This window comes from Medicago sativa, chromosome 4 (genome assembly GCF_051527215.1).
Source record: "Medicago sativa cultivar Bolivia chromosome 4, Bolivia_mono, whole genome shotgun sequence".
NCBI lineage: Eukaryota > Viridiplantae > Streptophyta > Magnoliopsida > Fabales > Fabaceae > Medicago > Medicago sativa.
Window position 1 is genome coordinate 75560992 of NC_140752.1, and position 14922 is coordinate 75575913.

General features: G+C 32.6%; 2 protein-coding genes across 3 annotated transcripts; one reads left to right on the forward strand and one right to left on the reverse strand.

Moving 5' to 3' along the window:
* The first annotated feature begins 513 nt into the window (after positions 1-513).
* On the forward strand, positions 514-2936 carry LOC146931936 (Carbohydrate-binding X8 domain superfamily protein). The gene is made up of 4 exons (XM_085703513.1): positions 514-721; positions 1020-1259; positions 1558-1594; positions 2338-2936. The coding sequence occupies exons 1-4, from the start codon at positions 520-522 to the stop codon at positions 2591-2593; spliced, it is 735 nt and encodes a 244-aa protein (XP_085559639.1). The 5' UTR covers positions 514-519; the 3' UTR covers positions 2594-2936.
* Positions 2937-5177: 2241 nt separating this feature from the next.
* Positions 5178-10569, reverse strand: LOC146931937 (alpha/beta hydrolase domain-containing protein VTE7-like). Of its 2 annotated transcripts, XM_085703510.1 has the most exons (10): positions 10327-10569; positions 9104-9198; positions 8918-9015; positions 8783-8832; positions 8401-8496; positions 8193-8282; positions 6405-6497; positions 5940-6035; positions 5714-5779; positions 5178-5601 (listed from the first exon to the last, which is right to left on the reverse strand). In XM_085703510.1, the coding sequence occupies exons 1-10, from the start codon at positions 10480-10482 to the stop codon at positions 5446-5448; spliced, it is 996 nt and encodes a 331-aa protein (XP_085559636.1). In that variant the 5' UTR covers positions 10483-10569; the 3' UTR covers positions 5178-5445. The 2 variants fall into 2 exon arrangements, with proteins under 2 accessions (XP_085559636.1, XP_085559637.1); XM_085703511.1 differs by lacking the exon at positions 9104-9198 and having other exon boundaries at positions 8918-9084.
* Positions 10570-14922: the final 4353 nt, after the last annotated feature.

A 14922-nucleotide genomic window follows, 5' to 3' on the forward strand; every position in this document is an offset into this window, starting at 1 on the left:
CTCATTTTGAAACGGAGGGAGTACTTCATTCATTCCAAATTATATGTCACTTTACAATATCAATGATCATTGATGCTTATTTTTCTATTATGCCCTTACTATTTATTACTTTATCTTTTTTTAATTATTTTAATTTATGTTTTTCATACCATTAATGAAAGATATTTTTATAAAATAAATCACAATTAATCTTTTTTTTTTAAGATAAGGCCAGAGCAAAATGACATGTCAATTACTCTTTTTATATACATTTCTTAATACATATGCATTTTTTACAATGACATATAAAGTAGAATAGATGAAATCATTTTTTCTCAGATTATTTATCACTTTTACAATATCAATACAACATTTGTTATTCTTTTCCACCGACATGCCCTTATTTATTTCATTTTATTTGTCCCTTTCAAGATGATTATATTATTTAAGCCTTTATATATTTCGCTTTCAAGATGATTATTGTATTTTACTGAAGTTTTTATTTTGGAAAAAGATTTACTTAAATTTGATCGCACTCTTATGTCAAGACTACTAGAGAGAAGAACGTCAAAAGCCATAAGCGAGTTTGGGAAGGAAAAAAAACGCTTGTTCTCTTCATCATCAATTCATCTCTTTTTCTTTCACTCTGCCTCAAACATCTCATTCACTTCAAAATCACTTTCTCTTGCCATGGCTTTTCTGCTCTATTTTCTGCTTTTCCTGTCCCTCACTGGTCACTCAAGTAAGCACAAATACTAAATTTTTGTTTGTGTTTCAAGTTTCAACATTTTTATTTATTTTTTCTTACAATTTTTATTTTATTTTTACTCGTCCTTTTTTATTTTCTCTGATGTTGGTTCCTATGATCTTTGTTGTTCTTTTAATCCATTGTATGAAATATTATTTTCACCTTTTTTTTGTTTTTTAAGAAACAGGGGAAAAATAATTGCATGCATCTTATTACTAGTATTATTCTATGAAAAAGGTGAAATTTTGGTGTGAATTTAACTATGTTTTGACAAATTATTTTTGTTGAATAGGTGCTTTATATTGTGTATGCAAAGATGGTGTATCTAGTCAACTCCTTCAGAAGGCAATTGATTATGCTTGTGGAGCTGGAGCTGATTGTAGCCCTATTCTTCAAAATGGACCTTGTTTTCAACCCAACACTGTGAAAGATCACTGTAACTATGCTGTTAATAGCTATTACCAGAGAAAGGGTAATGTTCAAGGTAGTTGTGATTTTGCTGGAGCTGCAGCACCTATTCAAACACCACCAAGTAAGTACTCTTTATTATGTATATTTACCTATGAAGTATGGATACAACAAGGACACCAGTCACGATACGGACACTGACACCAATAATAATTTGAGAAAATCACACGATTCAATGTAATTATATGCGTCGGTGCCACGCGACGTGTGTTCGACACCGGAACACCTCTAATCCGAGGAGTGTCCGTCCATGCTTCATAGATGTTTATCAAACATTTTAGGCATATTTTTGTTGGATTTTACTCTTACCGATTTTCCTCTATTTTCTGTAATTTTTGTTTGTTTTGTTTTGTTTTCTACAGCTGCAGCATCTGGATGTGTTTACCCTTCAAGTCCAGGGTATGTTTTTTTCATAATGATCTTGTTCTGAAATTTTATTTTAATGTTATGTTTTTTCTGTTGAGTGTGAAGTGGGAATGTTGTGGAAAATTCCTATTTCTGATAAGCATTTTATGGTTAGCTGTTGGAATTTTCACTTTATTCAGTCCTTTTTCCATGTATGGATCCAAAGGTGATTTCACCAGATTTTTCAATTCCTGAAAATTGTATTTTAAGTTAACAAGTTTTCATTGTGTGATTAGATTTGGAGGTATTGATTGGTTTAACATCATGGAATTTTTTTTTGTGTGATATCAATTTTCAATTAGTACATCTAAAAATGCAATGCTAGCATTTTTTATTTATTTTTTAATATTTCAATACTGTCAAATGTTGTTATGGAACTACTAGTTTGCTTTGCACATTAGCCAAAATCCTCTTTTCTCTTGAAATAATAGCTGGCATGATTTCGATATTTTCGATGTCTATGCTCGGATTTGGATTGCTTGCAGTCAGCAATTCCACGCATTGGTAATTGCAAAATCGAGATTGGGCGGTTTAGAATTCAAGGTTGGCATTTCAGTTTTTTTCAAAAATCAAAACCAGCATTGATATCTAAACCGACTAATCTTAATCTAACTAAATTATTGCGTGGAATTGTATTAATGATCTTAATCTACTATGTAACAATGAAATGTATTAATTGTGCATCTTATATTTTTTTCAAGATCTATGTTGATCTTTTTATCTTGGCTTTCGTGCAGCAATGCAGGAACTCCATCAACTGGTTCACCGGGTTCAACTCCGGGCACCGGAACCGGAACCGGAACCGGAACTGGAACAGGCACAGGCACAGGCACAGGCACCGGATCAACTGCTGGTAGTCCTACTGTGTTTGGAATAAGTCCATCATCTACAATTGATGGCAACTCTGCAGCTGGAGAGTCTTGTATGAAAAACACCAACACCATATTGCTTTTGTCCCTTGTTATTACCATGTGTTTAGCCTTCAAGGTCTAAACTAAGGTACAATGCTACTACTAGTGAATTAGGAAAATTTTAGGGGCTTTGATGTGTGGATGAGATTTTGCACAACAAAAAAGATGGTTATCATGTAATTTTACTTATGAGAATCATCTACAATCAAAACCCAATTTTGTTTTCTTCCTTTAAGTTGAAAAATTAAGTAGGGAATTTGGTTTTTTGTTTCGTGGCGTTATATTTTGATTATGATATAATGGGGTAGAAGTAGAAGTAGAACTTCATTGGTTTCGTTTTAGCCTCTTCTCATTTATATATCTAAGATTGTGACTGGAACTATTTTTAAATTAATTTGTATAGAGGCCAGCTATCCCATTTATAATCTAGTTTACTATGGTTCAATCTCATGCTAGCCGGCTTCATCTTTGATTTGCCTTTGACATTCCTAGCAAATTCAAAGATGAATGATAGAAAATGATGAATGATGTAATCTCAAAATAATTAAAAAATGGGTTATTATATATATATATATATATAAAAGTTTAGGCAAGTTAGGTTTGAACTCACCGAGGCATAAAGCCCCAGGGTTTAAGGATGATAAAGTACTTACACATCATCCACCGACGATGGGCTTACATCGAAGTAAAATTTAAATTCAGTCCTTTGTGAAATCCGATTTGAATATTAACTCACTCTACCTACACCAGGTAAAATTGGGCTAACTAAAACTACGTGAATGCAATTTATGGTATATCCTTTACTTTTAAGGTTTCATTTTTTTAAGACATTACTCTAAGGTTTTGGAGTCAGATATATGATTAAGTAAATATATTAAGATAGTTTTTTATTTTTATTTTTCATGTATTGAACATCTTATCTTGCCTTTAAAAAAAAAATTGTGCTTTTTATTTTACTTTTTATAGAAAAACTGGAGTTGTGAATCGTGAGAATCTTTTTTAGATAGATAAAATATCAAATAACTATTGATATTGACATATATAAATAGAGGGGTCGAGGTTTGATCCCGATCATGACGTCCGACATAGTAATTTCGACGATTTTACCTGTTGAGCAATGATTTATGTACAACTCTGATAATCTTTCTACTATACAATTAATTTTTATATATTCAATTATTATATTTAGTGAATTAATTTTATATAAGTTTCTTTGGTAACACGAAAAGTAGTATAGGTTGTTCAAAGGTCTCTGTATCAACCAAACCATAGAAGATGAGAGCATTGTGAATTTTGTGCCATCTCTCTTTCGGTTTTGGCATTTCTTTCATGCCGTGGAATAAATTTTTCTATTGGACGCAATTGCCAAAAAGTCAATAACGACTTAAAATAATTTTGTTCACATCATCGAGAGAAATGTTTACTTAGTCACAAACACAAATAAAAAAGGTTTTTTTTTAGGAAACCCAAATAAAAAAGGTTTAAACACATACTCATAAATAAAAAAAAATTAAAAGAGAAAATAATTATTTAAAGTGACTAAATTCTTTTTCGATTATTTTTCTCATTTACGTGGGTGTGTCTAAACTTTATTTATTTGTGTTTGTGCTCAACTACTACATCATGACATGCATAGCCGACAAATCTTAAATAATACTAGTAATACTTTTCACCAGCAATTTTTTGTAATTGAAAACAAAATCGAAATAAGGATAGATGTTTATTCTTAATAAAATGAATAACGATAATTTAACGTGTACGTGTCTTTGTCTACATAAAAGGAAATTGGTTACGTAAAAGAAATACTTGTCCAGAAAGTTTACACTGTAATTAGAGAAATTTGAACCACCTTATTTGGTTTTTCTAATTCAAAAGATAAAAAGAAATACTCCCTCCGTCCCGTTTTATCTGAGCCAGTTTAGTTTTTCACACAGATTAAGAAAAATGTATAAATAAAGGGGAAAGTGACATATATTGTATTGGAAATGGTGAAAGTAGTATTAATTAGAGTTATATTGTATTGGGAATGATGAAAGTTGTATTAAAAATTGAAATGACTCAGTTATTTTGGGACACTTTTTTTTAGAAAATGGGTCAGATATTCCGGTACGGAGGGAGTACTAGCTAAGTACTATTTCCGTGTGCATGATTCTTCCACTAAATGGAGATTGATACATGCTTATGCGTACAAAGATTCCTTTGAATTTCCAACCTATTTGATGATGTAATTATTTATAAGAAAAGGCAGAGATAAGCATGTCTTGCAGCGATTTGTATTTTTTAATACCATCAATAACCAGTAATCATATAGACAACGTCACAAACATTATCAATGATTAACTGCTTTTATTCTAAAAGGAGTGGTTTAATGGTATAAATTGTGACATCAATGAGTACCATGTAAGAGGTTCAGAAATCAGAACTTGATCTCTACTACTAACAAATCTCTCCCCCTAACAAATTAACCACTTTCATTCTGTGTATAAAAAATTATGGATTATGGATAAATGACAACGGATTAGCCACTTAGCTAACTTTATTAGGCTATCTACCTCTATAACTCCACTTAGACATTGAACTATTAACAGTATATTTTTATTAGCCTCAGTGTACTAAAAATAAAAGGAGAGCATTCTATGTTCTTTATTAAAATCAATTAAAATTAAGGTTGTGAATGTCCATTCAAGTATATGGATTTATAAAATATGATGTGAAATGTTTTACAATTTTTTTAAAATTAAATTTATAAATTAATTAATTTTTTTTTTAATAAAAAAAAAGTACTGTACTCCATAACTCAATGATTCCACTAGTGACCAGCAGCCCCACTGAATTGATAACCATTCAAAGCTCCATCACTACTGGTTCCATTTTTGGAAAAACACCAAACATTCTGTCATTTCTCTGTCAGAATGGCAAAAGGGTATTCAACATTCATAATGATGAAACATATTGATTTACTGTCTTTGTATCCTTCTGAACAAATTCCTTAATGAGTTTCACAACAGAATCCGGTCTTTCAACATGAGGAAGGTGACCGCAATCGGGTATTTGGCGTATAATTGCATCAGGTAATTCACAGTGCAGTTGCTAAAAGAGTAAAAAATGAAAAGTTAGATGCAACATTAGTATTCATAAGACAATTTATATGCCAAGATCATTATTTTCATATAATATAGAAGAGTGTTGTATAGTAACTAACCACTGCAAGCTTATTGCTGATTATGCGGTCATTCTCCCCCCAAATTATGAGTGTTTTCTGCTTTACCTGTTAAACAAATTTGAAAGCCAAATCTTTTTAATAAGTATATGAAACTATGAATTAGCTGTACCACTAAGCTGACGATTCTTTCGAGTATCCATTGTGTTTTCTAACAAAAATAGAATATAACAGAAGTAACATCATAAATTTGTAATGCCAGAAATACCATTTTTATCTGCGAAGCAACATTGTAGCCACCACTGATCATAAAATTAACCGCGGCATCCTCCCACCATGGCAATAAACAATGCAAGCGGCCAATCTATATAAGATTATATATGAAAATCATGTTATCTAACTTTGTTCTGCAACACATAACGATGACAAAGTATGCAAATGTGAATTAATATGATATGAAGGTGCTATGGTTGATATCCTTGGTAAGAGATTAGATGCTTAGGAAGGATGCAATCTAAATAGCTATTATAGACAATAAAAATAAACTACATCTCATAATCCTAACACTTGTTATGACAAAATAGGATTTTTGGATTCTTGGCTGTCATAGACAAGCATACAATGCTTCAAAGTGTGCATTTCCCAAATGGTTTGTTATGAGCTAGAAAATATATTCAAAATATAGATATCATATCCTCTAAAACAATGAAAAAAATTGGATCAAGCAACTTACATTTGTCCAATCAAGGCTAGTACTGAAAGATATGTTGGTGAAGGACAAATAGTTTGCATATACACGTAACGGGACGCTCTTTAATAAATATACCTGATTTAAAACAGAGCCAGTGGTGAGCGTCACTTGAATGATTCAAAACATTAAAAATCCTCATCCTCTCATACTTATCTCTCCCCATGAAAGTAAAAATTCTAGTGAAGAGGTTAATCAAACATTATTGAATAAGATTATTGCAATAATGTGAAAAGGACTGGAAACAGAAAAGGAAATCAATAATGTAAGATTGAAATGACAAGTATAATAACGCCAAGCACCGGCACCTACTTATACAAAAATCAGGTCAAGTACAGTGTAGTACTTCTATCAAATGCTCATCCAACAAGGACAACTTTCCAAAGTTCTTAAAAACAACCCTAATATTTTGATACTTCCCCTTGAATTCTGAACAAAATTACCCTAAATACAATGTGGTATCCATAGCCCATAGTTGGAAAGACAACTAAGGATGTCAGAGAAGCGGCATACAACAGATAAGCACTAGCTGTACTACTGTAAATAACTCAACAAAACTGCTGAGAAGACTGACACAGAAGAGTTGGTTGGAATGATACATAGCCTAGGAGGATAGACATCACTAGAAAAGTACACGTGGTTATTTATTGTTAAGAAATAATGCACAGAAGCTCTCAAACTTCGCCAAAGTCATAAAACCCAACATTTTGAAGCTTTAAATGGTAAAAATTGAAAGAGCAGCTTGAAATTTGAATCAAGGAGACATCAAAACCTTGCAAATTACTGCTTGAGTGTAGCTCACATCACATGTAAATGGTATGAGCTAGAAACCAGTAAGCAATTGCTAACTCCAAGAGGTTATGAGCCATCCAAGATAAATTCATTATGTACTTTTGGTTTGTATGATTGGCAGGAGCAAGACTAACTGATGTCAAAGAAACAGATGTGATTTCTAAAATATGGCAAATTGAGAATGTAGTTGCTTAAAGGTATCATGGAGAGGGCAGACCCAAAAAAATGATTAAATTAAATTTCAATTTAGTAGGGGAAGTTAAACTATTAAACATTTTACAAAGATAGATTATGAAATAATATTCTAGATAATTACACATAAATATGAATTATCTAGCTCCAGCTAGGGAACATTGATATAGGGAAATATTATGATATAACTGTTAGACTATCAATTGTGAGTTAAAAATCCAATATATAGGATAAAAATGTGAATTTTGAGCAACAGTGAAGCGATTAATATAACCAATGCCTTCATGTTTTGGATTGAAGATTTGTTGTCCAAACCACTTGCGTGGTTGCCTTTAGCCTAATGTGGAGATCTCACCCGTGTTTTAGGCCCCCATCGTGACCCAACAGTGGTATCACAGGCGTTTGGGCTAAAGGTGGTCGACTCCTTGTATCGAAAGTTTTATGAACTATATGGTGGTTAGGTGACGTGGGTTTTTGATGTTCTGCGTCGATGTAGAAACTGTTAAGAGTGGGGGAACATATGTGATGAGTGGATTGACTCACACTTGAGGGAGAAACTATTAAGACTGTCAACCATCAAGTGTTAGTTAGAAGTCCGACATTGGATGAAAATGTGAGTATTGAGAAACATATAAGTTAGACGACCCGTACTCTCAATGCCTTAAGATTCTACGTGAAGATCTCTCCCGTGTCTTATACTCTCTTTACGACCTAACAATAGCTTTCTAGATAATTGACAGTGATGTGTGGCTGAGGGCTAAAGGCTTTTTAAGTAGGAGAAATACTCACCCCAGCATAAGCTGCCGCTCTAGGTAAAGTTGCTAGGTTTCCTGTCCCTTCTGTATATACACTAGCATCAATCAAAACAAGCTTTTCCACCTGAAAAATGACCAGATCATGGCATAGTCACTTGATAAAACTATCTTTTATTAAAAAAAACTTCAAAAGTTGGGCACTGTAAATATATTCAAAAATTAAATTATTTGATAGCACATACAGCTTCTGGATAATTGATTGCAAAGTCGATGGCAACAGCAGAACCAAGGCTTGGACCAACCAATATCATCGGCTTTTTAATGTAGGATTTCCAAAACTGGTAGATAAACCAATTCACCCTCAACACAGAGCGAAACAAGTGGAAGTAAAATAAATAGGTGCGGAAAGAAATTCATTAATTTGTGAAGGCAACCATTTCTTTAGAAGATAGCCTAACATATCTGATTTCTTACTCCGAATCACACAATATGATAGCAAATGATAAAAATTATAAAGTATTTAAGAATTATAATTTATATACAACTTTCAAATGGCCACTCCAGCAACAAAGCTATCAAGGTTTCATTACAAAACTGAAAACTCATTAATTAGCATACATGTACCTGGTAAAAGTGTTCGCGCTTTGATACAACATCGCAGGAAGGAAGTTTCTCTGATGTATATAAGAGAGAAGAAAACATGACTAAAATGAAGAGAGAAAGGTATGAACATAACATAGGAAAAGTAGTGAAGCAAACCTAAATCAGAGAAACCCCAACCAAGAATGTCAATGGCCCATGTCTCAATACCAGCTTCCTCAAGCAATGGATATGTGTATCTCCATTCCAAACATGAGCTGAACAATAAGGAGGAGTGAAATCCAAGGGTAACTTCAGAAATAAAATGTACAAACCAATTCTGTCTCCTGCATATTTTTTTAGCACCTGTCAAAACCATGTAAAAGGACAATTGGATTTTCCTTGTTCTGCACCAGTGGCTTCACACAACTACTCATGATAGGATTTTCAGAGAACTTAACCTGTTTGAATTATATGCAAATATGTAACTTTTCAATATTTTATGAGAAATCAAACAAGAATTACAATGTGAATACACGCAAAGTATTGATTTTTTTTTTTTTTAAACGGGCAATGTTAGTATTATGCTGGGAGTGGGGATCGAACTCTCCACCTCCTTGTCAATCAACTCTTTAACTCCCCCACCCCAGTCACCAAGCTATCTGTATATCTCCTTACACAAGTACTGTTGAGTGACCTTAATCAAAAATTAAGCAATAGTGGGATGATTAGTCCAAAGAAGACCTTAAGTAAGATGAGACCTAAAGCTAGAAGAAGTCTTACAGTGAAAAAATGATGGGAAGGGATTCATAAGCAATCATATGTATAATATTTGGTATGTGTCAAAATGGATGTGAAATCATAAAATTGACGCGCTACATAGGAGGTGGTGTGAGTAAGGCTAGAGACCTAAGCAAGGGCTTCGATGGCCTTAACCTTAGACCGGCCTAAATCAATAAACAATGTGTTAGTTATATCCATTAGGTTTTTTATATTTGGCTTAACTCATTTTTACAAAACCGACTTGCAAGGTGAGGATTGCCCCCACTTATAAACACATGTTCAGGTCATCTCTTATCCAATGCGCGACTCCCAAAATATGAGGAAGAAAAATAGAAATACTAAATGAAATGAAAAGGAATAGACTCCATAGTTTCCATCCTATCCTATTATCCTATTATAAACAATTATTACAACTAATATCATTTGATTAAAGTTTCTCATCCCTTTCCACGTAATTCAGAGTAACCTGGTTCAATTTCATTATGAAACCTTTCTGATGCATGAGATGACTTGCATAATAAAGGTTAAATTGACATTACATTACCACAAAAACACTTAGAAATTCGTATGCATTTCCTCAAACCTTTGAATATAATTATATATGTGTGGATGTCGTATTGGTGTCACACACTTACATGTGTCGAACACCAGATACATCTTCAATCTGAAGTGTCTGTGCTACGTATTTACCGGTCCACTAAAGTCTAAAACCAGCCAAGAGTATAATACAATATAACAGGTGCATATAATATAAGAAAGGAACATGATATTATATTAAATTATCGATAAGAAAAGGTTTTACTTACGGAAACGGGAAGTCTTTGAATCCGTGTAGCGAGAGTTCGAGCGAAAGGGTCTTTGATTCTGTTGACGTCTTTAGGAAGAAAGGAAGGGAATGAGTCAGCATCAGTTTCAGCAACGACCTTGAATATGGGCAATGGCACAGAAAACAGAGCAACCATTTTCAGTGAAGGGAACTAAGCTGGTAATAGCAGCCAAAAAAACTGGAGCTAACTAGTAACTACTCAGATAACTGCCACTCAATCTTCATCATCACTTTGTTATCCCTTTTTCGTTTTATGATCTGCAATTATTTTTTTTATTTTTTAAAAGGTTATATTTAAATTTTTTAAGTAAATTTATTACAAAAATAAAATAATTCGTTTAAATCATTTGAAGCAAATGTTACCGATTATTTTTAAAAAATAAAAGAATTTTTCTGTCATTAATTTATAATTTTTTATAGATTCAAAAATAGAAATTATTTTGTGTTTGCTTACCGTAATAAAAATTTCGGTTAAATATGTTTTTCTTCCTATAAATATATAAACTTTTTTGTTTTAATTCCTATAAAAATAAAAAACTTCTTCGACTTTTAGTCTATCAAACGTTTTTCATCATCTTTATTGTTTAATACTTTTAAGTAAACTCATGTGTAACCTTCGTATGTTTTACTGAATTTTTTTTTAAGAATTTACAATATTATAAGAATCTTTCTAATTTATTTTTTACCAAAACATAAATTAAATATAATTTTTTTTATGTGTTTTATGCTTAAAAATTTATATTTAATTCATGGTTTGTTAAAGAAAATATAATTTTTTTATGTGAGATTGTTATAATATTATACACACTTTTGTAAAATTTCATTGAAAAATAAAAAGGTGCTACACATGAGTTGACTTAAAAGTATCCTTAAAAAAAATGAGTTGACTTAAAAGTAGGAAGGAAAAGTTGTGATAGGATAATTTTGGAGGACTAAAAGTAAAAGAAAATTTTTAGAATGAATAAAACGAAAAGTTGGTATATTTATAAGGACCAAAAACATATTAATCATGAAAATTACTTTTAAGAAAATCAACGATGAAAAAATTTCTTCTATGAAAAACTACTCAAAACAACTTTTTATTTGAAACATATTAGCAAAAAAAAGTAAATTTTAATAAACATATCCCTAAATTAAAAGTAAATTTTAATAAACATATCCCTAAATTTATTACATAATTAGTATCAGGAAAAAAAATTGAATTTTAAATTGATTAATAGAAAATATATCATACTTATTTGTCGATGGATACCCTAAGTGCGTCGCTTGGCTGTTCATGCTTTAGCAATTCTTTCTTTTGAAGAATAATAAACCACTACTCATGCGCGGGTATGGATCACCTGTTGTAGTGGTTTCACGCAATTCCATGTAGTAGTTGATCTCAGTCGTAGATTTATGATTCAATGGTTCAATTTTTCTTTTGGTTGACAAGACTTTATTTAATATATATCAATGATTAATTACATATGAATAGAAGGCAAACAGACTACAAACTACACCATTAGGCCTTTTGGATGACAAAAGCAATCCTCGTAAACACAACATTAATGAACGCAGAAGACATGACATTGTTGTGCATGACCCTTTGAACTCTATGAAGAAGGTCAACAATCTATGGTGCTAGGAAGCCAAAAGTGTCAAAATCAAATGGTATAAAAACATGTTGATTGTCAGAACATGTTTTCTCATGTTTTACCACTTTTCTTGGTGCATCTTTTAGGGTTGTCTGCCCTACCGTAAAAGCCCCGACCCATAATCCCACGTGTAACGAAACTCTAGTCAAATCCACACATGCATGTTTACCTCCTACCCATCAGTAAACCATAACATCTACATGGCTAAGTATAGATCTTCTATCTAGTGGGTCAGTGAGGAAGTTCGCATGCGCCTTCTTCTTCACTAATACTCACACCCACCTAAATATATCAAAAATTACATCCATAACAAAGTCATGTGTGTACTTAAAGCCAAGAAACTCCTTATAATGAACTGCATGCTCTTCAAAAGTATCCATGCACGCCTTACGATAAACAGGACACACCTCGTCAATAGAAAATAGTGAAATCATAAGACGATATCTAAGCATATTATGATACTCTACTGGTGACATATGCTGACCTAACCCATCAATAGGGATAGCTAGAAGAAAATCATGAACATGTGCGGTTTGCAAACACCTTAAACTTGTACTCTGTCTAGTGGTCATGTCAAAAGTAACTTTCATATCTTGAACACTTTTAACAAAAAATGACACTCGCCAAAATATGTTGTGTTTTAGAAGGGACGGTGTTTTTGTAAATAAAATGCCTTCAAATTTATCCGGTGTTGATTTGACTATTTAACACGGTCTTCAATCTCCACTCTTAATTTATGATAGGACGACCAACAACGCATCCACGATATAACACTGTTAAATCTAAATCCCTCGTGTGCATAATCGTTAAAATAAAAGCAAAATCAGATAAAATCCATGAAACGCATCCAATTGTGGATCATACTCAACCTCATCTGAAAATCGATTGCTTGCATGATCATTTCTTATGTCTCCTTGGTCTTGCCCTTGGCTTTTACATTCTTGCATACATGAAACAAACAAAATAAATTTATTGTCCTTGGAAAAACATGTTGAATTGCATCCATCAAGACAATGTATTTATCGTTAACAATAACATCAACATTATTGCACATGTCTATTCTCTAAACAGCTGTAGTCATCTCTGGTGTTCATACAAAGTTATCATCATATATTCAAGTAAATATTGTACCTAGGCGAATGTCGCAAAAATTACACCCCAATCTAGATAATTCCAATCCAAGACAATGAAACGTACTCTCAAGTGTGATGACATTGACATCTCGGCGTGTCTAAAATAAGTCCCCAGCTCATTAGAATTTAGAATCATGCACTTCTCTATATACACACAGTTACCATGTTTCATCATGGTAATTAGATGCTACATTTTAGTTTTGCTACCTCTTGGAACATAATGTTTGTCGCACATTTTAAACCTATAGCAGTTAAACTCCACGTAATGATTCTTCGGTGTCAACAATATATTTCTCAGTTTAATAATTTCCTTTGTCATTTCACTAACTAATTTTTTTTCTTTCAACAAATCAAAATGAAATATATTAAGAGTAAATAGGCAATTACCCCTCCGAAATGGTAAGTTTCGTCAATTACCCCCGAAATTAACAAAACTTCAATTACCCCATGAAATTGCACAACGTTAATCAATTTACCTCCCCCGTCAAATTCTTCTATTAGTTAACATGACGTTTTGAAATACCCCCTGAAATTTTGCATTTATGTGCAAAATCTCCCCTGAACTTGAAAATTTACAATTTTTTATCTTATTCTTAAAAGTGACTACATTATCACTGAATTAGATAGCATATTAGCTACGTTTTGACGGTATACAACCATATCTTATAGAAAGTAGAACAATCACAACTTCTTAAGATTGTTCTAGTATTAAATTGTAGGCTACAATTGTGCTTTGGTACATTGGAAGGTGGTAGAAGAATGGGAATCCATCTTTGTTGATAATGCAGATGGATTCGTTGATCTTGCAGATGGATTCCTCATACTTACCCATCTGTTGATCTAGGTCACCAACATATACTTGATTGATCTTGTTTAGCAAATCCATAGCAATTTCCTCAACTAATGCCAATTCCGTTCTGTACACAAACTTTAAGAAAAATACAACACATGTAAAGATCTCAAATTTTACAATATGTTCAAAATTTTATTAGGTTCACTGCAGAATTTGTTGATCTTGCATATGGATTCCCATTCTTCTACCACCTTCCAATGTAGCAAAGCACAATTGTAGCCTACAATTTAATACTAGAACAACCTTAGGAAGTTGTGATTGTTCTACTTTCTATAATACATGGTTGTATACCGTCAAAACTTAGCTAATATGCTCCATAATTCAGTGATAATGCAGTCACTTTTAAGAATAAGAAAAAAAAATATAAATTTTCAAGTTCAGGGGGGATTTTGAACATAAGTGCAAAACTTCGGGGGGGTATTTGCAAAATGTCATGTTGACTAACAGAAGAATTTGACGGAGGGGATAAATTGATTAACGTTGTGAAATTTCAAGGGGGTAATTAAAGTTTTGTTAGTTTCGGGGGGGGGGGGGGGGGGGGGGGGGGGGGTAATTGCCTATTTACTCAATATATTAATATCAACAGACTATCCCCCACAAGGTATGTCAGAAATGATAGACAAAAATTTACAGCAAAGATTCAACTAAAATAACAACAGTTAACTGGCACCCGAACATAACAAAGGGTTCTGACACCAATCATGAAACTGATAAGGGAACACAACAAACTTTACCTAATGCCACTAAAAGGGAAGAAGTTTAATGCTCTCCAAAAGCTGAAAAGGGGATTCTCTTTGCCTCGGAAAAGTCTATCATTTATTTCCTTTCAGATAACCCAAGAACTCGCAGACCATATCAAAAACATGAAAGAGCACCACAATTTTGCATGTCCTGAAGACGTACTAAACTGTAGAAAATGCTCCAGTATGGTTGAAGGATACATTGTATGAACACTC